We start from the raw sequence: 25,906 nt of genomic DNA on the forward strand, positions 1-25,906 counted from the left end.
GGCGGAGAGTGTGGAGGAGATTGTGTGTGGGGCTGGACTCAGGCAGGCAGAGGCCTGGGAGGTTCACCCTGGGGCTGCCACACTCATTCCCCAATCTGAGCTGTGCTGCTGGGGCAGCGCAGCCAGCTCTCAGCCTGAGAGCTCTGGGAATTGAATCCACGATAGGGCCGAGGAGGTCAGAGTCCCACCTCCTCTATGGTGCCAACGACTGAGCAGTGATCTGGGGTGAAGGCTCTGCTGGTTCGATGATTTCTGAAAGCCTGAGGGTCCTACCCACACCGTCGGCCCAGAGCACACCTCACAGGCGAGGCAGAGTCACACAGCCCTTCCCCTACCTCCTGGGTGTTGTCACTCCTGCTAGTGCACAACTGAAGGCAGCGTCTTCGGCCCCAGGTGAAGCACCATAGCCAGCCCGTGGGCTCATGGATCTGGGCCTGTAGCTCCTAGGGGTGACCTACACTTTTCAGCCAGGAGGATGACAGTGTCTGCTGACCTGGGCAGGTCTACTTCTCTGAGTTCTGCCCCAGCTGGGCCACAAAACTCGCCCAGCGAACCCACCTGCCACTGACTCTTGCTCTTCTGCTTTTCCCCAGCAGGAAGGGCCCAGCCTCACCTACGCGACCTGCGGTCCCCCGACCAGCTGAGGCTCCCCTCTTAGACTTATAAGCCTGTGGCCAAGGGCATCCAGCTGCCTGCCTTCCCTGCCTCCCCAGGGTCCCATCAGAGGACACCTGGGCTTTCTGCCCACCCAGAGGGGCCTCCAGTGCTCCCTCCAGCCATCCTCTTAGCTTTGCCCTCCTGGTTCAAACAGTGTTCTTTCTCATGTCTTTCTCCATCAGGCCTGGTGGCTGTTGCACAGGGCTCACAGCCCCATACTCCCTGGGGCTGGGGGCGGCCCTGGGCCAGTGGGTTGAAAGACAGGGAGCCAGAGAAGAGGGAAGCCAGAAGGGGCCGAGCACGTGTCTGGAGCTGTGGGTGCACTGCCTGGTGGTGTGTGAGAGACCAGAGTGCGTGGCAAGGGAGGGCCGCCCAGCCTCCATCTTCCACCCCGTGAAGTCTGTCCCCTTGCCCCTCTCCAGCTCCTCCCTTCCACCTTCCCTTTCTTGCTACCTCCTCTATTCCAGAAACCTCACCCAAACCCTCACCGCGTCTTTGTCCCCTGCCCCACCCCTACCCCCACCTCGACCACCGGGCTTGGCTGCTGTTGCCTTACCACCTCTCCCCCTCCTTCTCTCTCCATTCTCTCTCTCTGCTTTCTCTCCAACTGCCAGCCGATCGGGTCAGGCAAGTCCATCCCGTCCTGAGAGCCCCAGGCCCCCCTTCGACCTCTAACCAGATCCCTCCTATTCCTCGGAGACCTCCCTTTCCAAGCCTACCTGGACGGCTGTTCTGTGACTTGACATTGGCTCCCCAGCCCCAAAGCCTCCCCCTTCATATGTGACTTAGTCTGTCGTAGTGGTGAGCTGACATCCAGGCGTGACTTTGGTGAAACTTGTGCCCCCTGTGGTGTTGCTCCTGCCCCGTTCTATAAATATCTATAAATACTCAGATATATATACACACATATATGGCCGCCACAGCCTTGCCTCTAGTGTCGGGAATCAGTCACCATGCTGTCCTTGAGGAGTCTTGTGGCCCACCTACAAGGGAACACTGTCACCCTGACATCCCACTCCAGAGCGTGCCACCTCCGATGAGCCTCCCTGTCATGCCCAGCCTGTGGACAGACAGCCCCCCTCTGCCACCTTCCTGTCCCTCCCCGCTGAGCATGGGGGTGCTGTACTGGCAGCTGTGTGGTTCTCTGACCACCAGCAGTCTCGCTGTCTCTTGGCTGAGAATAAAACCTATTTCTGGACGATGGGGAACAGTGTGTCCTCTGCTGGCTTGTGTTCTCCGTGGAGCTCAGGGGGAAGTGAAGGTTACCTGACGTGCCGGGGTGGAGAAGGGCCCAGCCACTGCTAGGGTGCTGTAAGGAGTGGTGAACAAAGGCCCCATCCTTCCCAAGGCGCCCTGGAAAAGCACCTGGAGGTTAGCCTGTCCTCATCTTGTGAAGCCTGTTCCAGCCACTAGGGGGCAGGGGCACCAACTCAGCCTGCACGGAGGATGTGGGGCTCCGGGTCGGGCACCGTGGAGGGACAGGACAGAGGGACAGGAGGAGGAGGATGATGGAATGGAAAGCCTGCACTGGAAGCCAGCAGTCTTGGGTGCTAGCACCCTGCTTTCCCTCCCAGGATTAGATCAGGTTTCTGAGTTTGTCGGCCGTTAGAGCCGGACTGCCCCTCAGAGCCCCACGGTAGTCCCCCTGGATTCCCCGGGCTTCACCACGCTGCGTGCGGGTGACGGGCCTGGAGACCTCTCAACAGCCCCGCGGGACATGCTCAGATACGAGCATCCAGAAGCCTGTCCTCTGCTGGCAGGACCCGCCCCTGCTCAGTGGGCACAGCACAGGCTCCAGGCCCCAGCGACAGGAACAGGAAGAAGCAAGGCCAAGCAGTATGGCTAAATCCATTTATTTCAAAATAAACAGGAGTAGAATCACCCGGGAGCAACCCCGTCCCCGCCTCCTTCCTCTGTCCTATGCTATCAATAAATCAATAAATAAGTTTCCCCACCCCCAAATATTTAATAAACCTTTTCCCCATTTGCCAGCTCCAACCTCCGCTATGATACAGGGAGCTGCCCTGCCTCCAGAATATACAAAATGTTACAGAGATACAGTATATACACTGGGGAGGGAGCCCATCGCCACCAGCTTGTGCCCTTGCCAGGCCTCAGTGAGCCCCAATTGTCCCAAGGCCTGTGAGAGTGCTGCCCAGTTGTCTGTCTGGACGAGGGGGGCACATGTGCCCCAAAGTGCCTCTGAATAGAGGATACCAGAGTCCCTCTGAATGGAGGGCTGCTTGGTGGGGGGTGAGGAGGTCATCAGGGAGCTCCTGCTCCCCAAGAGAGGCAGCCTGCTATATAAACTACCTTGATTGAGCCTCTGGCTCTTTATTTTTCTGGAACTATTAATAGCCCAGAAATTAAGACAGCCCTGGCCAAGGTGGCAAGGGGTCTGCACCTATTTGTCTCCCCACATTAGATGGGGGGGCTCATCATCTTGTCTCCCCGCATTAGATGGGGGCGCATCATTTTGTCTCCCCGCATTAGACGGGGGGCTTATCATACCCGTTCTCAGGGGTCTTATCTTGCTAGTCTAGGGATAAAAGGGCGACTGGGGAAGGATGACCAGGGACGGGGTGGCAAGGATAGGGTAGGGGCAGAGCCCCCGGCCCCACTCCTGCTCCCCGAGAGAGGCAGCCTGCTATATAAACTACCTTGATTGAGCCTCTGGCTCTTTGTTTTTCTGGAACTATTAATAGCCCAGAAATTAAGACAGCCCTGGCCAAGGTGGCAAGGGGTCTGCACCTATTTGTCTCCCCACATTAGATGGGGGGGCTCATCATCTTGTCTCCCCGCATTAGATGGGGGCGCATCATTTTGTCTCCCCGCATTAGACGGGGGGCTTATCATACCCGTTCTCAGGGGTCTTATCTTGCTAGTCTAGGGATAAAAGGGCGACTGGGGAAGGATGACCAGGGACGGGGTGGCAGGGAGGGGGTGGCAGGGATGGGATGGCAAGGATAGGGTGGGGGCAGAGCCCCCGGCCCCACTTCTCCGGGCTTTGCCTACTCGTGTCAGGCTCAGATCACCATGACCTTCACTTCGTCGTTTTCATCGGCCCGGTAGAAGAAGGGGATGCAGGGGTTGTTGCCCAAGCCTGGGTACTCCTGGGGATTCTGAATTTCACGCAGCAGCTGCATGATCTGCTGCGCAGTGAGGTTCTCAGGGTTAGCCTGGCCCAGCAGGGCCTCTCCCTGGGTAGGCTCCACATTGTCGGCGAGGCTCACCTCGTGGAGATCTTTGGAGAGAGAGTGGCAGCGCTCTGAGCGATGTGCCGGCTCTCCCTTGCCTGCCCTCCCTCCCGAGGACTCTACTCACCATCCTGAGCAGTGTTTTGGCTATCGACAGTGCCAAGCTCCTGGGCAGCTGAGGGTGCTGCAGGGGCCTCACCAGCAGGGTTCTGGGCGGCTGCCACAAACTTGCCATACCATTCATTACGCTCATTCACCAAGCGTAACACCAGCTCCTGTAGCTCCAGCAGCTTCACCTGGAGGGAGAGGCACTCAACACCCCCACCCCTGCCCTCACCCCGGCCCCTGCCCACAGAGATGGTCAGAGCCCCTACCTTCATCTCCTCCTTGTCCCGAGCCAGCCGGCTAATGTATGCCTCCTTCTCCCGGTGCCGCTCCTTCAGCACTGCCCTCTGATTCTGGTAGAGGGCAATGTATTCTCCTGCAGGAAGGGAGGGCAGGCAGACAGAGCTCAGATGCTGGGGCTCCCGATCCACCACATAGCTCCCCCTGCCCCAGGCCCTGGCCTCCTGCTCACCAATGGTGTCTGTCTCTCCAGACAGCTGGATACAGCGATGCTCCAGCTCCTCCACGCGATCCTTCAGATCCACTTTCTCTTGCATCAGCTCTGTAAAGCGGTTCTGCAGCCCGGAGAGTGGGGTCAGGGGTCAGGGCTCAGCAGTGACCGTCCCGCCTGCCCCTACCCTTCCTGGCCCATGTCAGGGAGACTCACTCACCTGCAACTTGTCCATGGCCACCTGAAGGGCCTGGTGGGTCTCCCCAGGCACACTGTCGCCCCTGGTCCCAGGGGCTGAGGCCTTCTCCAGCTCATGCTGGGTTGAGGCTGCCAGGTGAGCCAGGCGCCGGCAGCGCTGCTTTTGCTCCTTCAGCTGCCCGCGCAGCTGTGCCTGCTCTTCCTCAGCACTGGCTAAGGCCGAGTTAAAAAATGCCACCTGCGGGCAAGAGGTGCAGACGTGCTTTCAGGGGAGGATACACAGGAGGAGGCGCAGGGAGGCGGAGAGGCCCTCAGGGGGCCTGCCTGGGGCTCAAGAATGGCGTGGTGTCCGACCACTGGCTCCCAGGAGGGATGGGTTGGGGGTCAAGAGAAGTCAGAGGGAGAGAAACCAAGAGGTAGGAAGGGTGTCCAGGAGGCAGCACAGACGGAGGCAGGAGATGGGGCAGGGAGGCAGCTCACCATGGCCTCTTGGCTCTCTAGGTACTCTGGCATGCTCAGCTTCGGCCGGGGAGCCTCCTCCTCCTCCTCTTCGCCATCCAGTCCATCTCCTGTGGGGGCAGCCAGAAGGTCCTCAGACAACCCAACAAGGGAGGAAAGGAAGAAAGCTCGGGGCCCAGCTCTGACCCTGCCTCACTGTGCAACCCTGGGCCAGCCAGGCTCCAGAGGAAAAGAATTCACTGTCCTAAATGTCTCTTCCAACTAAGTTCTATGAGGCTAAAAGTCTCCCTCATCCTTGGGCTGTGTTCTCTTCCTCTGGGCAGTCCCACTTACCTTCCCCAGGCACAGCCATGAGGCTCAGCTGGGCCTGTAGCTGCTGGTTCTGCTGGTTAGCAGCTTCTAGGCGCTCCTAAGGGGCCAGGAAAGAGTGAGAAGGGAAACGGGCCGCAGGCCTTCCCACTCAGGGGCCCAGCATTCAAACTCTCTCACCTGGGTCTCCTGCAACTCTTGGCGGGTGGTCTCGGCCGCCGCCTGGCCCTGAATTTCCTCGTGCTGCAGCCGGTCCATGATGTGGGTCTGCACCAGGACCTGCTTGTGGAGCTCCTCCTTCTCACAGGCCACCTGCTGATAGGCGGCCACATACTGCTGCAGGTGGCTCGCATACTGGTCTCGCTGCTGCTGCAGACTCTGAGCCTCCTGGCTCTTCAGTTCCACCTACAGGGAGACCCTGGGAGTGAGGGCAGGTGGTGGCTGCTTCCAGCATCTGAGCCCAGGGACTGGGGAGACTGGGCAGAGCCCTCTGCCGCCTGCGCAGGCCCCTGGCTTCCTTGCTCCAGGGCTAAGTGAGCTCCTCCCTTGCCCAGAGCCCCAGGCCTCCTTCACCCAGCCTCATACCTCATAATAACCTTTCTTAATTTTTGACCACAGACTGGTGGAAAAGCAGACAGCACCACCAACATCTGTTAAGTGCACACTAAGTGCCTAATACTTTACCTGCGTGATCTCATTTAATCCTCAACACACCTCAACATACGAGGAAAACGCTAATCTTCTTTTTAAGTTACGGAAACTGAGGTTTAGAGCTGTGAACAGTGACCAGTGGGGCTGAGGCGAGAATCCAGGGCCGAACCCAAGGAGCTGCCCATCACCTGCCGTCTCTTCCCCTCTGATAAGGGGCTCAATGCCTCTAGCGGGGATGACGACCTACAGTCCAGGGCTCCCCACCCTGAAAAGTCAGAGGGCAGGGGGCAACAAATAGTCACAGGCCCTCAAGGGCTCTGGGTCACCTGTACCCTGAGGCTGGAGCTGCCTCTGTCCTGGCCCCGGCACCTAGCACCTCCCCTCCCCAGAAGCTGGCGCCTGTCTCCTAGCCCTTCTCAGTTGGGGCCAGAGTTACCGTCTCCTTCAGGTCTCCCAGCTTCTCCTGTAGCTGGCCCACCTTCTTGGCCAGCTCGTTCTTGACATGCTGCTCTGAGTGCAGCGCACTGGTAATCTCCATATTATCATTGGTCTGGACAAAAAGAAGCAATCAGTGGCCACCCAATGTAGCTGGAGACCCCAGAACCTGGTGTCCACCTCCCACAGCTCAGGGAAGAGTGGTGGCAGGTAGGGAAAGCATCCCCCGCCCCCTACATTCATCTCAGCAGGGCTCTCTGGCTCACGGGGGCCTTCATGGGCACCTGTTCACGTAAGGTCTGTCCCGCCCCATTCTACAGGTGGAACAACAGAGGCCCAGAGGGGTTATGCATCTTGCCCTGCACCAAAGGCCTTGGCCAGGGAGGGGGGCAGGCTAGCCAGGTAGGGCTGCGCACCAGCCTGACGAAGCCATCCTGCAGCTCGGCCAGCTGCGACTTGAGCTCGCGGTTCTGGGAGAGAGCGCGGCTGATGGTGCTGCGGTCGCCCTCCATGGTCTCCAGAAGCCGCTTATGCTGCTCCACCTGCTCGTCCCATGACTCAGCCGCCCGTTGCAGCTCCAGCAGCCGCAGCTCCTGCTCCTGATTCAGGCGACTCAGGCTTTCGTTGTCCTGGACTTGGGCCTGCAGCTGCCCTGCCAGGCTCTTCACTTCCTTCTGAAGCTGTTCAGCTTCTGCCTGTAGCCGCTGTTCCACCTCAGATGGCCCTGCTGGGGGCTCCTGGGGTGGGGGAACAGCTGAGAAAGGAAGCATACAATAAGGGCCTCTTGCCTCTGGAGTCTCAAAAAAGCCTCTTCTTGGTCCACAGCTCCTAACTCAGCCTCCTCGCCCCAAATCTTGGCTTCCTGGCTAATAATTCCTCACGCTCATATGATGTTCAATCTGTCAAGACACTTTCAAATTGAGTTCTTTACATTTTTATGCTCAAGACAATTCTGGGTGGTTAACAGTGGGCACTCCACCCCCTTTTTGCAGATGGGGACACTGAGGCTCAAAGAGATTGCAAGACTTGCCAACTCCTGGGAAAGATCCCTGTCCCTTGGCCACAACTCCCTTCCATCCACCCACTTCCCTGGAGTATTCAAAGCCACCTTCACCAGCCCCCCGACACCAATCCTGCTGCCGGATCACTCCAGGCCCAGCTCACCTATCTGGTTCCTCAGTTCGGCCAAGCTGGTCTCCAGCACCTGCACCTGACTCATGCTGCACTCCTTCTCCTCCCTCAACTCGAACAGCTGCCCAAAGCACAGGGGGAGGAGCATACGGAGGGAAGGGATGAAGGAATGGCCAGGCGACCATCTCCCTCTACCCCCGCCTACAAAAAACACACAGCCACCTCTGGCTGCACACAGCAGGTGATGATTCCCATTTTACAGATGCCCAGAAAGATCAAGTGACCTGTCTAAGGTGAGAGGCTAAAGGTCACATCTCACCTTCTCTGACATCTGCTTCATCTTCTCCTGCCAAAAGGCATTCTGTTCTTTCAGATTCACCACATAGTGGTCTCTCTCCACTTGCAGTTGCTTTAGCAAATACTTCAGCTGCAAGAATGGGGGCTGAAGTTAGCAGGTGCTGTCACTGGGCCTCACCTGCTGCTGGTCACCTGGGGTCATCCTCCTTCCACACCCCTCCCTCTGCAAAGCCTTACCTCCTCCACTTGTCTCTGCAGCTGTGCCTGCTCTTCCAGGGCCTGCTGTAACTGCTGGTTGCTATCACGGGGTTCAGATGGACTAGAAAACTGGGTGATGAAAAGTGAGGAGGTTAGATCTGGGGAGCCCAGGCTGTTCCATACAATCCCCCGACCAAAAAGGTGTGCTAGGGTCAATGTACAACTTAGGGTCAATAAAAATTTCTATCCTCATATTATTAATACCATATCCTTAGGCTTTATTTTTACTAAATACTCATTGTAAACAATTCAAATAAGTGTGCAAACTCCTCCCAACCTTTCCTCTAGCTCCCCAATCCCACCAATCTGGTCTGTATAATTCCAGACCCTTTTCTGTACACATGCAAACATATTTCATTAATGCACATCACAGCTGTGTTGTCTTGGAGTGGTGTCATATATGGTTCTGCAACTTATTTTCACTTTGCTGCGTACAAGATATATTTAATTTTTCTAACAGTTGTATAGTAGTCCAACATATGCCTATTGCATACTTTAACCAGACCCTTACTGATGGCCTTTTAGATGCTATATTGAATAAGGCTACACACTGCTGGTGCTGGAAATGGGGCAGCTGGGTCACCAAGTATGGGCAGCCATCTGAACTTCATAGCAACCGTAAGCTCTAACTTTTTCTATCTCTAGTAGGCCATTTATTAGACTGCCTATCACAGGAATGGGCACAAAGGAGGCATTCAATTCATTCTTCTGACTGCATGGGTGGATGGATGGAAGGAGCGCAGAGGAGAGCTCTCTGTTTACTGCCCAGACCAGAGCAAATGTGGAGACTCATGTTGTGCTCTGGGGGCCTGACCAAGAGAGGAGCCCTGACAAATCAGGTCACATCCTGGAGACAGCAGTCAGGAGGGTGACAGACTGCATGAGAAACAGCTGAAGGAGCTTAGACACTTTAGCACAGAGAAGATCTTAGAAAGGACAGGGGAGCCATATACCCCTCTTCCCTTTTCAAAGCAGAGATTCGACTTTTCCCATGTTGTTCTGGAGGGAAGCCAGACCCCAGTGGAAGGAACTTACAGGAAGGCAGAGTATTGCTCAGTGTGGGGAACTGGAGAGCAGGAGCCCTCTGACCTGGGCACCCTGACTACCTAGTGGCTTGGCCCCCGAGAGGCAGTAAACAGATTCATGGGCTGGCCTTATAACTGTCATCTATAAAACAATGGTTTTCAACCAGGATGCTTTAAAAAATAAAAATTAAAAAGGCCTATCCCTGAGATTCTGATTCCATATGTCTGGGCAGGGCCCCAATTTGTAGGTTTTTATCAATCTCTGGAGGATTCTGTGGCAGGACCATAACAAGGATCCAACTCCTGGCTGGAGGCCACCCACGATGACTCCTAAAAACCTTGGCCCCAGTTGGAGGGGGCCCGGGCTCCCTGGGGCTCCAGCCCCTCACTTGTTGCAGTAGGAGCTCTGACATCTCCAGTTTCTTGCGGAGCTCCTCCACCTCGAGCTGCATGGAGTCCTTCTTTGTCAACAAGACCAGAAGCTTCTCCTCCAATTCTGAGTTCTGCTGCTTCAGGTCCTCATTGTTTTTGCTATGACGGGAGGCAGTGGAGAAAGGCATGAATAAAGAGGAGAAAGGAACCCTTTGGTGATCAACCCACCCCCCTCACCACAGAACCACAGTGGCATTGGAAGGGACCCCAGGATTAATAGTCACAAGTGGCAGGCCAGAGAGAGGACATGTGGCCTGAGACTCTGTCACCATGCCCGCTTGTACCCTCCCACTTCCTAGCACGTCACCCGCCCAAGGTCCCCCAGCCCTCCTCCACCCTCCCATCCTACTTGTTCTTGTATAACTCCAGCTTGAGGGCATCTCGCTCTTTGGTTAAATCCTTGTTGTACTGCAAATACAGAAAGGCAAGGTCAGGATTGGGCAGGCAGAAGATGCAGCTGGCAGACTAAGCAGCAACAGTAACTACTCCATGGCAACACCTCCTCACCCTGAGGTAGACTTTGTATTTTTCCAAAGCAGTTCCAAGCCCATGTTCTCATTTGTTTTTAATAAGAACTCAGGAAGGGTGGAAGAGGCAGGTAAAGAGTTCTAATTCACGGCTGGCTAACGGAGGCCCAGAGTCAGCAGCTCATACTGCTTCATTATCACTATCAGCAGCATCACCACTTCTGAACCTTGACTGAGCGCTTTACCAGGCACCGTGTGAATGATCCCACTTCCTCCTCACGATCACCAAACGAGGCAGGACGACCATCTCCAATCACAGGCAAAAAACCTGCATATTAGAGGTTAAGTCGCTTGCCTACAATCACTTAGAGCTGGGGCTGAACATCCAGGTCTGTCTGATTCTTGAACCAGACTTTCTCCCCAGGGTGGGAGTGCAGATATGAGGGGGGAAATTAAACTTGTAATCTTTTGTTCATTTTTTGAATGGAAGATACATCCACACAGTCCAAAACTCAGACGGTAGAGAAGTGGCATGTCTCCCAGCCACCCTGTTCCTCTCCCCAGGGCGTTTATGAGTCTTTTCAGACACACCTTGTATCTCTCTCTCTCTCACACACACACATGCACACTTCTCCCCTTTCTACACACATGGTGACATACTAAAAATCCTGTTCTGCACCTTCACAGCCCAAACACCTAGCACTTGGCCAAGGCCCACAGCCAGTTAAGAGCAGGCTGGCCCTCAGGCTCTGGGCTCTGCATCCAGTGCTCACTCTAGACAGCACCCCCAGCCCCGACTCATCCATGGCAACCAACGCATCCTCGGGTTACTTCTAACAACCACACAACTTGAAAGCATCGAGAAATGGCCTGTGCGGCCTTCTGGGCAGCAAGACACTCCATCCTGCAGAAGGGACCTTCAGGCTCACTCCCCGACACCTCCAGTAGATGGGCAGGCACTGGGCTCACCTTGTCGGCCTGTTTCTGCTGCATGGACACAGCAGATAGTGTCCGCTCTAGCTCCCCTATACGCTGCCGGGAAGACTGCAGACGACTAGCAAGATCCTCCAACTCTCCTGGAATGACAGAGTTAAAGATGGACCCCAAAGAAGAAATCCCACTGCAGGCCTGCCGATGTGCCAGGCTGAGGATGAAAGGGCATCCAGATTCCCACCTGCTTTCTGTCTCGCTGCTTGTTGAGTATGAGTCAGGGCGGTATGTAAATCTGACTTCTCAGACACTAGAATCCCTATGGTCTGAATGTGAACCTTTGGGAGAAAAGCCAAACGCATGCTGAAAAGGAGGAAAAGCAATGTTCCCTAGGGGCCACAGGGGACAGCATACAGTCCACTCACCTGCAGCTGCTCTCTTAGAGCTCCTTGCTCCTTCGCAAGCTTTTGCTTAAATTCGTTCTTCTCCTGCAGGAAAAGAAACATCTCTTACTAGGAGGAGGTGGAGATGAAACAGCAAAGGACATGCCCCCAGAATGCCACCAATGCCACCAAATTATGGTGTGGGGGGGGGGGGGCGGGGGGAGCTCTATTTCTCCAGGCTGGGAGCAGGCAAGACAAGGCCTCAACCTCTGAGTCCTCCCCCAAACCCAGCAGCCACGTAACGGACAAAGAAATCACATTACTTTCTCTAGTTGATCCAAAATGTCCTGGTTCTGCTGTTTCTGTGGAAAGAGTCAAAGGAAGGTGACTGAGGTTGGCCCCCCTTTCCTATGCTCCCCAGACCAAGAAGGAGGGATGGGCAGGTGCCAGGAGTGGGTTTTAAAGGGAGAGTTCACGGGGACATGAACTGACAAACTCTCCTTAAGTTCCCGAGCAAAGTGACTGCATCTTAGGTGGTTTTGTCATGGCTACAGAAGTGAGAGTCTGAATCCAGACTCCCTTGAAAGGACAATGACACAAGCCTCTAGAAGTGGACTTTGAGAAGGGAAAGACTCCCCTTCTTCTGTTTGGGATTTGGAAGGGTGCATTCAACAAAAATTTACTGAGCACTTACTACAGACCAAGTTCTGTCCTTAGCAGCAGGGATATAGAAATGAAAAGGGCCTTTTGAGCTGGAGAGGACCTTGGATACCCTCTAATTCTACCTCCTCAGGAAACTGAAGCCCAGGGAGGAGAAGTGACTCGTCCAAGGTCAAAGACAGAGCAAATTAGGGGCTGAGTCAGGCCTGGAACACACCAGTCACGCTAGTGCTTCCCTTAGAGGCCACAGACCCAGGGCAAGTGTGGAGAGGACTCAAGCAGGGGTGTCTGGAGAACAGAGTAGGCAAAGAGGACAGCCATAGAAACAGCCATGCTGCATGCTCCGTGCTCTGGGGTCCCTCCACCTGACACCTAGGCCCCCCAACCCCATTCTCCCTTGGCACCAGGGGCCCCCAGCTCCTTTCTTAGGGCCCCAAGGGGAAACTGGAGCCCAGGATTGGCAGCGTAGAATCAGGGGACCCCACTGGACTCTTACCAATTCCTCTATCTTGCTACTGAGTTGTTTGTTTGTTAGATTGCTGGAGTCCAGGGCTACTGATAGCTCTTGGTACCGGCTCTGAGGCGCATGCAGAGAGGAGGAGTTGGAGGAAGGGTGGGGGAGAGGTAGAGAGAGCAATCATTAGGGTTGGGGGGTGTCTGGGCTGTCTCAGCTGGCAGCGGGGCACCCAGCCCCGGCTGTGAGAGGAGGTAGGGGGCTGGCCTGCAGGGTCACTGGGCCATAGTCCAGGGCCACTTACCTCCAGATTCTTTATATTAGCAGAAGATGCTAGGCCCTCCCCATTGACGTACGATGTAGACTAGGAGAGATCAAAGAGCTCACATGGAGATGCTCTCTGGCTCTCTCAATGCCTAAGCCCTCTAACTTCCTGTCTGCCCCATCAACTGGCAAAATTTTATTTGCTGCCTAACTTGGCCCCCTCCTCCCATAACCCCTTTGAGTCAACTTCCTATGGTTCTCATCTCCCCCTCATCCCTCCTCTCCCAAGCACCTCTCTTCCTGTGCTTTCTGCAGTAGGATGAACGGATGCAACGCATCTCGTAGTCCAACCCCTTCATTTGCACAGCTTCAAAGAGGAGACTCGGAAATAATGACTAGCTAAACATTGCCCAGCTGACTCAGCTGGTCCCAGGATCTTCCCTCCCTTTTGGTAATCTCTGCCTCAGTTTCTTTCTATCATCTTTTCCTTTCCCCTCTCCCCCCTGCTCTGGGCTACAAATTCTGGGGTACCTCGTTCACAAGACCGTTGAGCTGCTGAGAAAGCTGGCGCAGGCTCTCGGTAGATGAAAGGGATCTAGGGATGAGCACAGGGGTCAGGGCTGCAGGAGGCTAGAGGGGAAGGGGGGCATGGGCAGCAGCCTGTCCCAACTCCCTCAGCCTAGGGACTGCTGCCCCCATCAGAGACACTCACATGCTTTCATCCATGGGACTAGGACCATTTTCAGCATCATGGCTCTGTTTGGGAAAAAAACACATGAGGTAGTCACTCAATTTCCGTTTAGAAGACAGAAATCTTCCAGGGGTGGGGTGAGCCAAGCGCATTCCGATAACCTTCCATCTTCCCAAACCTCAAAGAAAACCTGGTCTTGGCCTCCCCCATTCCAGCCCTCGGGAAGGGCACCTGGCTCTAGGAACCAAGCTGCCTGAAGAAAGGGGAAGAGACTCCACAGGAGATACGATCCTCTGGGAAGGAGGAGGGGACGAACATACAGTGGGGCAGCGGGGAAAGGCACAAACCTGAACTGATGCCATGCTAGTGACATGGGGGTGACTAGCACTGGGGGAAGGGACACCATCAGGTGACACGGTGTCAACAGCAGGTGCTGAGGCAGCAGTGGCGCGGTCTTTGGGCGCCTGTCACAGAACAGAGCAGGCGGTTAGGGTGCCATGCAGGAAAGAAGGCAACTCAACGCTATGGATACAGGGGTGCAGAGCGGGTAGGACAGGTGTTGCTGCAGTCAGAGTGACAGTCACACATGCTGGGAGCTACCCTGGGGTATGGCTATCGCTCGTCCACGTTTCAGGCTGCTCTGCAGCCTTCTGGGCAGCCAAAGCCTAAAGTAGGGATGGCACAACCTCCTTCGTGAACACATGATGGCCTTGTTCTCCCCGGAGCTCAGCAAATGACCAGACCAGGCTCTGACCTGTGGCAGCCACAGCAGGTGGAAAGAGGTGTGCCAAGTTAGGGAGAAGGAAGGCACTGCTCTTGCAGAAAGCCAATCTGTGCCTCTGAGCGACCCTCACCCTGGGCCTCTGCTGGGCAGAGGCTGGTGCTAATGAAGAAGCTAACTGCCTCTTTCCTTTCTGGCTCTGATTTCCTCCCTTCCCTCCTCCCCTCAACCGCTGGCTGTGTTTGCCCAATTCAGATATTCAGGCCTTTTCTGGGAAAGAGGCAGCCCAGCTAGAAGCCTCTCCCTGCTCCCGGAGGTACCCCCCACCCCCAACCTCCTCACTCCAAAACACCTACCCAACCAAGAAACCGAGAAACCAGAGGTAAGATGTCTGCCCTTTGACTCTTAACATCCTAGACAACAATCCTGGGACTGAGGACCAGGAGCCATAAAGAAGCTGTTCCTTCTTCCCCAACTGGACCCACTGGCTTGACCAGAGCCCCATCCAGCCTCTTTCCAGGCTCAGATCTGACAGCTACTTGAGGCCTCTGGCTCTGGAGATCTAATGTCCAACAGGCCAGATGGGCAGAGATGGGGAAGATGGCTGACAGGCTAAAGTTTAATGAGCAAAGAGCACCAGGGAGCCAAGGCCAGCCAGCAAGGCTGGGTCAGGGAGGAAGAGGCTGCACTTCTCCTGGGGGAAAGGGCCACCTGCTCTCTGGACCCCTCAGCCCTGCCCTCTGAAAACCCAAATGTACTGCCCTCCTTAGAGCAAGTGCTGGCAGAGCCTGAGAAGCTGAGGACTCAAGCTGTTTGCACGTTTACCGTCCACATTGTGACCACCTTTGGCCCTAGAACCTGGTGTTGCCTTACCAACCTGTACAACTGAATCTAACAGGGAAGAGCAGGGGTTCAGCAGTAGGCCAGGCATGAGACTCTGGGGGAGGTGGGCACACTCATAGCCCTGGGCCCTGGCAAGCCCGGTCCCTCCCAGCATCTTGGGTGCCCACTGATCTCTAGAATTAGAGGTATTAAATATAGAAAACATGACTATTTTGTGAGCAATCAAGTTATTTCATCATTTTAAGCCTTGTAGGTAAGTGTGGACTTCTAAGAAAACATTGTCCACTCCCCTCAAATGTCCCATTCCATTAAAAATTGGTGTATTTCTCCAACATTCCCCATTTCTGGAAATGCTTTCAGTGCTGCCCAGGCTCCTGTAATCCCAGGCGTGCCGTACTGAGTAGAAAACTTAAGTGAGAAACAGTTATTGACAGAGAGAGGATTTAAAAATAACAAGAAGGGACTATGAGGATCTGGGTCTTCATTTCCAGGAGAAGAGAGGGATGTGGGCACAGAATCTTCGAACATGAGTGCACACACATGGCTTCAGGACTCCTCTACGCCTGGGCTCCCCTTATGTGCCACTCAGTGTCTCCTCTGAGTCGACAAGATGAGTTACCATACCTGGACAGACCTGATCAACTGGGCGTGAGCAGTCCCGATGATTCAAACTCTCCAACAGCAGCCAACAGGGCCCTGTCCCAGCCCCTCTCCCCACGCCCATCTCCAACAGGAGCTGGCCCTGTTTCAGCCCTACTCCTCTGGCCTGGCAGATCTCCCTCGAGGAAGCTAACTGAGGAGGAAGTGCCAACATCATGTCCAGAGGAGGTCATCTCCCAGCCAGTGCACCCCAAACACCAGCCCTTCTGGAAGGTGCTCTGTGAGCTCATAATCCTGGCTGTTACCTGTACTATGCACTCTGCCAGGGACTCCCATTTCCCCCACACTCGGTATGGATGAATGTCACCCACCTCTAATCTTCAAACTGGCCTCAAATGCCACCCCCTCCAGCCTCAAGTCCATTTAGTACCAACCTCTGCCTCAGTTTAGCATCTGCAACAGTGCCACCTTCTACCCTGCTTCTTTCAGCAGCGCCTGCCTGCCTCAGGGTGCATTCTAGCTGGTTTACCTACTTTCTCCAGCACCTGGCAGTGTCTCTGCTATCAAGGGCCCACTGAATACGGTTAAGTGTCTGGTCGATTTTTACAAGACGAACGGGGCAGAATGTCCTGGTCACTCATCTGTTTGGCTAACCTCACATCCTTTACAGGTAGTTCCCCTGAAAAAATAACCTCAATCCTTGTAACTATAATACAAACTCCCTTTCTCTTAACTCTACATTCCCTACTTTCAAACCAAAATGAATTAATCAACTCAAAAAATCACAAACTGCACTGTAGTCTACTGGTCTTTCGGGGACAGATGCCCAAAGGGCAAGACAGTTTGGTTTTATTTAATCTCTCCAAGTCTGACAGCACCACTGGGCATTCAAACTTGAGGCTCAAAAAGCCCAAATGCAGGACCGGCCCCATGGCTGAGTGGTTAAGTTCGTGCCTTTTGCTTCAGTGGCCCAGGGTTTCACTTGTTCGGATCCTGGGCGCAGACATGGCACCGTTCATCAAGCCATACTGAGGCGGCATCCCACATAACACAACCAGAAGGACCTACAGCTAGAATGTACAACTATGTACCGGGGGGCCTTCGGGAGAAGAAGAAAAACAAAAAACAAAAAAAAGAAGATTGGCAACAGATGTTAGCTCAGGTGCCAATCTTTAAAATTAAAAAAGCCCACATGCCACACACCTGCTCTGGAAGCTATTCCCAAATACCTTTACCCTTCAAGGTGCATCTCACCTTCTCCAAGACAATAAAAGATGTGGGGGAAGGAAAAAAACCCCAACCAACCAAGCAGGTGAAAAAGCAGACGTGAACAGGCCAAGGGTTAATGACAGCAACATAAAATAAGCCAGAGGCAAATGATCCCCCAAAGCAGAGAAGCCGAGGGGCATGCAGAGCTGGGAGGGAGCAAGCCAGAGAGGGGGCTCGGCACTGCCTCACCTTCCAATTGTCCAATGAGGGGAGTGCTACCCCATTGGAGCGGTTAAGGTCAGACACCAGCACCTTCAGAATGTCCTGAATCTATAGGAGGTGAAAAGGGAAAAACAAGGGCAGGGGGAGAAAGAGAAAAGTGGCTTAGTGAGAGGCAAGAGAGTCAAGGAAGGAAGAAGAGACGGTTCAGGGCAATGGAACGCTGGAGAAGAGAGAAGGGGATCAATACCAAAGCCTGTGCCATCTTTCCAAACAGCCACTTGCTGCCTTGCCAGAGGCAGAAATCAACATAAACAAATAGATGGAAAAGTCCCCTGAAAGATGCCGTCACATAGAGTGGAGTCGCCTGACCACTGCAGCTCTTAATACATCCATGAGATACTCTCCTCAGGCCCTGGATGCTAGGAGTCTGAAAAAGCTCCAGACCCCCATCTCCATTTTAAAAACCAAACTTCCAAGTAAGGGGTCGCTTGAACAAAGGGGGCTACAGCTAAAAAATAAGTTTGAAAGACAGTGATCTGATCCAACAATATCATCTTAAGATGAGGAAACTGAGGCCCGGGGAGGAAGTGATTTTCCTGAGGTCATCCACCAAGCTGGTGGCAAAGATGGACTAGCAACTCAGATCAGCTCCTAATCCAAGTGTCTGGGGCTCTACTCATCACAGCCTGGGACTCTCTTGGTGCTTCCTAAAGGGAGAGAACATGAGAAGTGGCTGCTCTCACAGCCTGGCTTCCCCCTGAGGCTGGGGATGAGAAAATCATCAGAGCAGCAAGTGAAATAGCAACCACCCTTTATTGAATGTTTACTTCGAACCAGGCCCTGGACTAAGGGACTAATATAAAAACATCAACAATCCCACCTAAACATCCTAAGTGTAAGTAAGACAATATTACCCCGATTTTGCCAATGTGGAAAGAGAGACCCAAAAGAGTTTAAGCGATTTGCCCCAAATCATATCCCTAGCAGAGGGAGAGGGAAGATTCAAACCAGTACCTGATACTTCTTCCACAGTCTTAACCACTACCCTTTACTGCCCCGTGAGCATCCCTGTCCCTGGATGCCTGGCCAGCTAAGACTCACATCCTCAGGAGAGTGACAACCATCAGAAGTGGTTATCTCAGAGCTACTGCCATTTTTAATCTTCTTTTTCTTCTTTTCGAAAGGACCAAGGTTGTTCTTCTGCTGATATTCCTTCAACTGCAGAAAGGAAAAGCAGGGGGACTCATGAGAACTATGAGCCCCTGTATTCACATCCTATTTTACAGTTTACAAAATACACTTATACTCATCATCTGATTTAATGCCACCAATGACCCTACAAGGTGTTGTAATTCTCACTTAACTGAAGAAATGGACTGATAACATGGCTTAAAAAAAAAAAAAAAAGGCAATAATGGAACTTAAACTCAGTCTTCTGATTCCGAGTTCTGGGGTTATGCCGGAATCAGCAGCTGCCAGGGGCCAAAACCAGGGGCCTGGCCAGCTAAGACTCACATCCTCAGGAGAGTGACAACCATCAGAAGTGGTTATCTCAGAGCTACTGCCATTTTTAATCTTCGTTTTCTTCTTTGCGAAAGGACCAAGGTGGTTCTTCTTCTGATATTCCCTCAACTGCAGAAAGGAAAAGCAGGGGGACTCATGAGAACTATGAGCCCCTGTATTCACATCCTATTTTACAGTCTACAAAATACACTTATACTCATCATCTGATTTAATGCCACCAATGACCCTACAAGGTGTTGTAATTCTCACTTAACTGAAGAAATGGACTGATAACATGGCTTAAAAAAAAAAAAAGGCAATAATGGAACTTAAACTCAGTCTTCTGATTCCGAGTTCTGGGGTTATGCCTGAATCAGCAGCTGCCAGAGGCCAAAACCAGAGGCAGAGGTGGAGAAGTAAACATTTCAGTGATCAGAAATCAGATCCTTTCTTATGTCTATCAGAGCTGCACATGACTACTTCTCAAACTTTTACCTCAATGTATCCTAATGGCAGAAGGCAGAGAAGGCACACTTCTAGCAAATCTGGGAACGTAACAGAAAGAGGACAACCCAAGCACTATTTCAGAGAGAAGTCTATCATAATCTTACAAATACATGCAAATGTCACCCCTAAGTACATTTATATAAAAGGCTTTTTCTCTCTTAAGAGAATCAAGCAAAATTGCTGCTTCAGTCTCATATTTATCCTGTGGCACCCAGAGCACCCCGTGTTCAGATGATTTGGGGAAGACTCCCAGCTGTAAAGTTCAGTTTCCTGGGATCTGTTCCACAGAGGATAAGCAGACCTCACTCCAACACTGACTGAGGGGCACTCTGGTCCCAGAATCATAGGGAATTAGAACGGGAGGTAGAGAATTCAGATTAAAAATTTGAAAGTGTCTCTGGAGAGTAGAAACCTGGGAGAAAACCAAACTAAATGTTCTCCCCATTGTCACCCAGAGATGTTGTCAAGGTTTCGAGATCACTGGTGAAATGTAGGCTTTTTACACCGTCTGTGACAAAGGATGGGGTACAGTTTACAGTCAGGGAGCCTGAAACCTCTCTGACCTAGGTCCCATAGTCCCAAGTCCCCTTCAAGCTGGAAATTTGTGTCGCGACCAGAGAAACTGTTAAGGAAAACTATGAAAACACTAAGGGATGGGTCCTAAGATCAAACACCGGGCTCGCGGCGGTAACTATAGCGACGAGGGGGATTGTGACTTCACTACATTCCACTCCTCCCTCCTCCCCTCCCCCCGCCCCCACCGCCGCCCGAGTCGCCACTCCGCGGTGGGGGAGGAAAGCGCAGGGCTGGGACCGAGGTCCTTGGAGACCGGGAGCTCAGGGGCCCGGGGAACCCAGGAGGTCTGATTCTGGGCGGCAGGAGGCGAGAGCTGAACCTGGAGCGGGGAGCCCCGGGAGTTACTGGCCCAAAGTCACCCAGGGGCGACGCGCGAGGGCGGGGGCTGGGCTGCCAGGGGGCGGGACTGGCTAAAAAGACTTTGGGGGGACGCCAAGGGGCGCCGAGGGGCTCGCTCCGTGTGCCTCAGGGGCAGCACAGACTCTGGCCACAGCCCGGCTGTCGGAGAGGCCTCGGGCTGGGTCAGGGAGCCGCGACCCCGCACGTTTTACCTTTTTTTTGGCCGCGGCCAATTTCATCTGTCGGGTTTCTTCCGACATCTCGGGACAGGGAGGGTAAGGGCGGGGCCACATCAGCGCCATCCCGGCAACCACTGCGGAATAACTTCCGGCAGTCACCGCGCAGCCGTGCGACTGAGCCAAAGAAGGCGGGACGAGGCCTTTTATAGGCAGCGGTGTGGGCGTGGCCTCAGCGCTTACATCCCATTGGTCCGTGGGAAAAATTAACGGAAAGGGGGCGTGGCCAGGCTGCCGTAGGCAGGGAGGACGGGTGAAGTCACAATGAAAGCTGCGCGCGCAGCCGCTGTCTCCGCCCACCTCGGGGGGAAGGGCGGGGCCTGATCTCGCAGGGTGCGCGCGCAGCTCGCCGTTTGACCGTTCCCGGTCTCGGTCGCGGGACTCCAGTTACCTGGCGAACCTGAGAGGCCACTGTCCTGCCCTCGCCCTGGACCCTTCACCGCTGCAGACCCCCCCAAGACGGGGACCCCGGACCCCAGGCCTCAGGAGGTGGGCCAGGAGCGGACAGCAGGGGGAAAGCGCATCCTTTCACAGTCCCTTTCCTGACTCCCCCATAGCTCTGTCCCAGGCTTTCTCATCCCAGAGATCACCTCCAGAGACCCCCGTCCAGTCCTCCACACACTCCCCACTATCAGAATCTCCCCTCCCTCGAGGATCCCTACCCTGACCCCGGGAGCAATTTGCTCCCCTTCCAACTGGATCCAGTCCCGGTCGCTCCTACTTACCACATGCTCCTCCTCCCGTACCCCCGCAGTCCCCCTTTCCTCCCAGAGCGGACTCTAGGTCCCATCGGCTTTTCTTCTCTCGGATTCCTCTCCAGGACTCAACCAGGACTTTCCAAAAGTTGCCGCGGAGCCTTCCGATCTCCTGTGAGTATGCCTGTGCTCCGCCCCCGTTGCCCTCCACCGTGTTAGGCACTGCTGCTCCCAAGCCCTCCTCCCCATCCCCAAGGGCAGCTGGCCCAGGCCCACCGCCAGCCGTCTTCAAGGTCTTCTCCCAGGAGACCTTATTCTGCTGAGCCACTCCAGGTCGTTTCTCAGTCCTTCCTCATCTTTTTCATCTGCCCACCAGGCTTCACAGAAGAAGCAGTGTCCCGTCCTTTGTCATTGGTACCCCAGGCTCTAAGTGGGCTCTGTCTCTCCTGCCTGACCACACCACAAGTGGTTGGTTTTGTTCTTTTTCACACTCTTATGCCTTCCCTCACCCATTCCACCCACACAGAAGCCACTCTCCTTCCCTCAAACACATGTGCTCTCTCCGGGCTTAGGGCTTTTAGAGATACTGTTCCCCATCTGGAATACTTTCGTCCAGCTTTTTGCCCAGCTGATGCCAGCTCATCCTTTAGAGTTGGGCTTCCTCAGAGGAACTTCACCCCCACCCCTGGCTCTGCCCAGTTCTATTAGACAGTCTCTTAGCTCTCTGTACTTCAGTGTCAAAGCATTTTTCAGACTTGTCATTAGTTGATTAATCTGTCATTCACTCATTCGTTTGACCAATTTTCCTGAGTCCCAGCTATGTGCCAGGTATTGCTGTAGACACAGTGCCATCAGCAGTGAACAAAACAACATCCCTGCCCTCATGGAATTTACATGCCACAATGAAAATAATAATAATAATAATAATAATGAAATGCATATTATGCCAGGTGGAGGTAGATGTTAGAGAACTGCAGGTCAGAGGGATGGTGAGTGATTGAGGAGTGACCATTGAGATGGGTGGTCAAGGCAGGCCTTTCTGATGGAGTGTGACCTGTGAGTAGAGCTTGAAATGGAATTATCTAGAGGAAGAGCATAATTGTTGGGTGTTTCATTTTTGGGACTAGGCTTCTTTCCCTGGAGGCGCGGGGGACAGACTTGATGTCTGATGCATTGCTGAACCCCAGGAGCCTTTCCCCGTGCCTAGCAGATAGTACTTACTGACTGTTTGTTGACTGACTGGTTGAAAACTCCTGTCCTAAGAATAGGAACCATGTCTTCCTCTCTTCCTTGGTTTCTTCTTGTATCATGTGTAGACAGTCAATCCAACACACATTTCCTGAAGATTGGCAGTGTACCAGGCACCGGCCTTCGCAGCGTTTCCAGGCAGAAAGGGCAAACATAGACTGTAGCCTCAGGGAAGGGTGTTGTTTCCAATGAGATTATAAATCCAGTGACATCATAGACTTGAGAAGAGAATTCAAGAAGTAGACCTGAATCAGATTCTCTGGGGTCAGATTGGGGACCAGGATGGACCCTTTAGTTAGGATTGAGTTTGGCTGGGAGTGAGAGAAAACCCCAAATAATGGTGGCTTGAGCAGTCATCAGGGACCCAGGCCTCTAACTTGTTCCACCACATCTTCAACCTGGCTTCTACCTCATCTTCCAAGATAGCTGTTTGGCTCCAGCATTGCTTCTGTGTTCCAGGAGACAGGAAGGAGGAAGGCCAGGGAAAGGCATATCCTATCCCTGGAAGGACAATTCCCAGAGTTGCATACACCATTTCTGATTAAGTTCCACTTGCCAGAACTTAGTTTTAGGGCTATATTTAATTCCAAGGAAAGCTGGGAAATGTAGTCATATTGGGAGGTAGGGGTGTCTATTACCAAACAGAAGCAAGGAGGAGATATTGGGAGAAAACTTGTAGGTTCTAAATTGTGGATAATTGATCAGTCTGGCTAATGACTTTTTGTGCCACTCAGCGGCCATCTCCCAAGTCTGACCTGGCTGATGGGACCAGCGAGGATTCTCTGCACCTTGACATTCAGAAACTGAAGGAGAAGAGGGACATGCTGGACAAGGAGATCTCCCAATTACTATCTGAGTAAGTTCCTCGTTGGGTTCCTCAGCATGCTTAAGATAACTTTTAACTAGTGCCTAGTAACTGAAACTCAGTTGCTGTTGGATTTCGGGTGTCTTCAGCAGCCTGTCTCAGGTAGGGTGTGGTCAAGCTCAGGAGGACCAGGAACTGGGAACTGGAAAGCTGTCAGGAATGGAGGGTATCGCTCTCCCAGCCTCTCTGGGGCCCGTGTTCTCTGCCTCTGCTTCTGCATACACACAGACTTCTTTCTCTCTCTGCAAGGGAGGTTTTTTAGTGCCTAGGGGAAGCTGACTCTTCCACAACTCCTGAGTTTTCTCACGCCCCTTGCTCCAGCCACATGGCACAGACTGTGCAGCCTTTGAATGTGCATTTCACACTCGAGGGGATCTGACTAGCCACTCATGTGAATCCTTCAGCTGTGGCCAGGATCACATAGTACCTGTGTGGCTAGGGACCCTACCCTAAGGGTATGGGGAGCATTTGCCAGGAGTGAGGGGCTGGCCAGATCCCATGCCCTTCTGTAAGCTTCTTGAGGGCAGGGTCTATCTTGTGATCATCATGTCCCCAGTGCCAAGCACCTAGGAACCCTGAGTGAACATTTGCTAAATAGATGCTTCGTTACGCTCTGACCCTTGGATCCTCATCAGCTTTCTTAACCATTCTCTCTCTCTCCATCCCTCATCCCAGAGGCTACAGTGTGGGTGAATTGGAGGACCACATCTCCCAGCTCCACATGTATAATGACATCAAGGATATAGGCCAGATGCTGCTGGGCAAACTAGGTGAGCAGCAGGACTCCGGAGGAGCGGCCGGGGCTTGGAGGGAGGCCCCATCACCCAGGGGTAGTTGGCTTTTGCTCCTGGGCCTTCTAACTTGCCAACCCTCTCGCCTTTCCCAGCTGCCCCACTCCCTGAGTGCCCCTACCCTCCCTGGCTACCTAGCAAAGCAACTGTACAGCTCTTCCCTGAGTCCTAAGTTTTTTTTTCCCTCAAGTGTAGAGCCTGCTTTAAAGCTGCAGGCAGGGGCTGGCCCTGTGGCCAAGTGGTTAAGTTTGCACGCTCCACTTCGGCAGCCTAGGGTTTCGCTGGTTCCAATCCTGGGCGTGGACATGGCACCACTCATCAAGCCATGCTGAGGTGGCATCCCACATGCCACAACTAGAAGGAGCCACAACTAAAAATACACAACTATGTACCACGGGGCTTTGGGAGAAAAAGGAAAAATAAAATCTTTAAAAAAAAAAAAAAGCTGCAGGCAGGTTTGAGCATAGGCTCGCCCACCTGCTAGACTGAGGACTAGGGTTCCCAGCCTTCTGGGGTCTACTCTGACTGATCGAGACACCGTCCTTGCCTCAAGTAGCCGACTTGCTCCGGAGGCAGAAAGTGCAAGGGCAGCTCTGTGCGGTTTAAAGGGGTATTTTGTTCTTCCTTGAACACGGTCTCACTATCCAGAGGGCTTAGCCAAGGCACAGACGCCGGTAGGTACCCCTTGGAGGTAAGGAAATGTGTCATTGGCCTCCATTCCATCCCCTGGCTCCGACTGGTGGCCAATCTCATGTTCAGCAGCCAGTGGCCATTTGGGACAATGTCCAGAGCTGGGACCTCCTGCCTAGTTGCTGCGTGAGTTCTAGTACTTGCAGAGTTACTCATCGGCATCCAGGATTCCATGGCAGGGCGGGCTTCTCTGTGCTTCAGTAGGGCATGTGTCCCAAAGGAGGGAAAGGAGAAAATAGGAGAGAAATATAGATGGATGAAGAGAGGAGGATGATCAGGGCTCAGGAAGAAAGAAATATGAGGAGACTGTAGCCTGGTGGCTAGGGGCATAGCTCTTGTTAGCCAGAACCCAACTTGAGACCTGTCCTTCCAGGTCGTAGGACCTGGAGTGGGCAGCCTCTCCTCTCTGATTTGTTCAGTGAATGTTTACTGAGCACCCACTCAGTGCCACTCTACAGGGTATGAGGACATTTTGGTGATCCAGACACTTGAAAGTCTCTGTTCTCATGTGACTTATGTTTTGGTGTTGAGGTGGGCAGGGGGAATGGTCTGTAAGTAAAGGAGCACAAACAAAGGAATTCTAAAATGTGCTCAGTGCTGTGAAGGAAACAAAGGACAGAGATGGGGAATATTGAGGTATGAACAGGATGGCAGGTGGGGATGAGATAGGTGGTCAGGGAAGGCCTCTGAGGAGAATCCTTCCCATGGGAGGAAAGAAGAGGCTTTGAGGGAGCAGGAGGAAGGACGTCACCAATAGCAAGGGCACAGCACATGGGGCGGGCCCCAGATGGAATGTAAATGTACGTGTACGTTTTCAGCAGATGACTCGACTGTAGCTGCTCTGTGTGGAGAAAGGATTCTAGGGGAGCTTTGTTTGACCTCTCTGCAAAGTAGGGTGGGGGTTCAGCGAGTCTAGTTTGGGGTGGCCAGGCAGGGCCCCCCGTGGAGGGGTCTGGACGGAGTAGCAGGCAGGCTGTCTTGGGCAAGTAGAGGAGCAAGAAGAAGGTTCAGGAGTGAGTCCTGGATAGGTCAGGGCTCTGGCCATTCTCCCCCTCACTTCTCCCACTGGCTGTTCATCCTTCCTTTCAGCTGTGATCCGCGGTGTCACCACCAGAGAGTTGTATCCAGAATTTGGCCTAGACATGAGTGACTGAGCAGAGGCTCACAGCCCTTGTCCACAGCCCACTGGGAGAGACAGAGGTGGACATGAGAAGCAGTGAGAGCCCAGCCAGCACACCTACAGGCTTTCCAGTGAGAAAATGTCAGAAGCTTTTTTCTAGAGAGCCCAGAGAAGAGGGGTGCAGGGAGAAAGGGGTGTTCCCAGCTCCAAGGTTCCTGAAATGTCCCAGTGATACCTCTGTATGTGTATATATATCCTATTTGTAAATAAACATATGAGCAATCTTC

The 25,906-nt window shown here is 53.5% G+C and overlaps 3 protein-coding genes across 59 annotated transcripts in view; 2 read left to right on the forward strand and 1 right to left on the reverse strand.

Moving 5' to 3' along the window:
* The window catches only part of DNM1 (dynamin 1), a 41,964-nt gene extending 40,099 nt beyond the window's left edge, over positions 1 to 1,865 (forward strand). For 14 of the 36 annotated variants that reach the window (XR_011533641.1, XR_011533642.1, XR_011533649.1 and 11 more), the window contains one exon: positions 594 to 1,865. Coding sequence is in view for 12 of the 36 variants with exons in the window: in XM_070596721.1 (XP_070452822.1) it covers positions 594 to 666 (73 nt within the window). In the remaining 24 variants the exon portion in view is untranslated. The remainder of the gene's footprint in view (positions 1 to 593) is intronic. The other 22 variants (XR_011533648.1, XR_011533644.1, XR_011533650.1 and 19 more) reach the window with 4 other exon arrangements.
* Positions 1,866 to 2,494: 629 nt separating this feature from the next.
* GOLGA2 (golgin A2) lies at positions 2,495 to 20,340 on the reverse strand. 22 transcript variants are annotated; one of them, XM_070596632.1, is made up of 28 exons: positions 20,187 to 20,340; positions 18,565 to 18,681; positions 18,151 to 18,267; positions 17,077 to 17,157; positions 13,802 to 13,918; positions 13,476 to 13,519; positions 13,295 to 13,358; positions 12,804 to 12,863; positions 12,542 to 12,622; positions 11,709 to 11,747; positions 11,428 to 11,490; positions 11,247 to 11,340; positions 11,042 to 11,148; positions 9,955 to 10,013; positions 9,563 to 9,704; positions 8,128 to 8,217; positions 7,913 to 8,020; positions 7,627 to 7,714; positions 6,879 to 7,216; positions 6,464 to 6,577; positions 5,557 to 5,781; positions 5,401 to 5,476; positions 5,089 to 5,177; positions 4,631 to 4,846; positions 4,432 to 4,534; positions 4,229 to 4,335; positions 3,982 to 4,150; positions 2,495 to 3,901 (listed from the first exon to the last, which is right to left on the reverse strand). In XM_070596632.1, the coding sequence occupies exons 1-28, from the start codon at positions 20,274 to 20,276 to the stop codon at positions 3,684 to 3,686; spliced, it is 3,216 nt and encodes a 1,071-aa protein (XP_070452733.1). In that variant the 5' UTR covers positions 20,277 to 20,340; the 3' UTR covers positions 2,495 to 3,683. The 22 variants fall into 22 exon arrangements, with proteins under 22 accessions (XP_070452733.1, XP_070452734.1, XP_070452737.1 ...); XM_070596633.1 differs by lacking the exon at positions 17,077 to 17,157; XM_070596636.1 differs by lacking the exon at positions 13,802 to 13,918.
* A 138-nt stretch (positions 20,341 to 20,478) lies between these two features.
* Positions 20,479 to 25,906, forward strand: SWI5 (SWI5 homologous recombination repair protein; the record flags this gene model as incomplete). Its single annotated transcript, XM_008520049.1, has 5 exons — positions 20,479 to 20,699; positions 21,031 to 21,079; positions 22,888 to 23,009; positions 23,694 to 23,788; positions 25,589 to 25,906. Coding segments are annotated over 5 exons (552 nt in total), but the record flags the coding sequence as incomplete, so codon positions are not given.

This window comes from Equus przewalskii, chromosome 26 (genome assembly GCF_037783145.1).
Source record: "Equus przewalskii isolate Varuska chromosome 26, EquPr2, whole genome shotgun sequence".
NCBI classification, from domain to species: Eukaryota; Metazoa; Chordata; class Mammalia; order Perissodactyla; family Equidae; genus Equus; species Equus przewalskii.

Coding starts and splice junctions, on each gene's coding strand:
- GOLGA2 (XM_070596632.1), bottom strand. CDS start 20,276: ATGGCGCTGATGTGGCCCCGCCCTTACCCTCCCTGTCCCGAGATGTCG. Junction 13,919..17,076: donor CCTCATTGGACAATTGGAAG/GTGAGGCAGTGC, acceptor GTTCTGTGACAG/GCGCCCAAAGACCGCGCCAC. Junction 10,014..11,041: donor AGCAGAAACAGGCCGACAAG/GTGAGCCCAGTG, acceptor CTGTATTTGCAG/TACAACAAGGATTTAACCAA.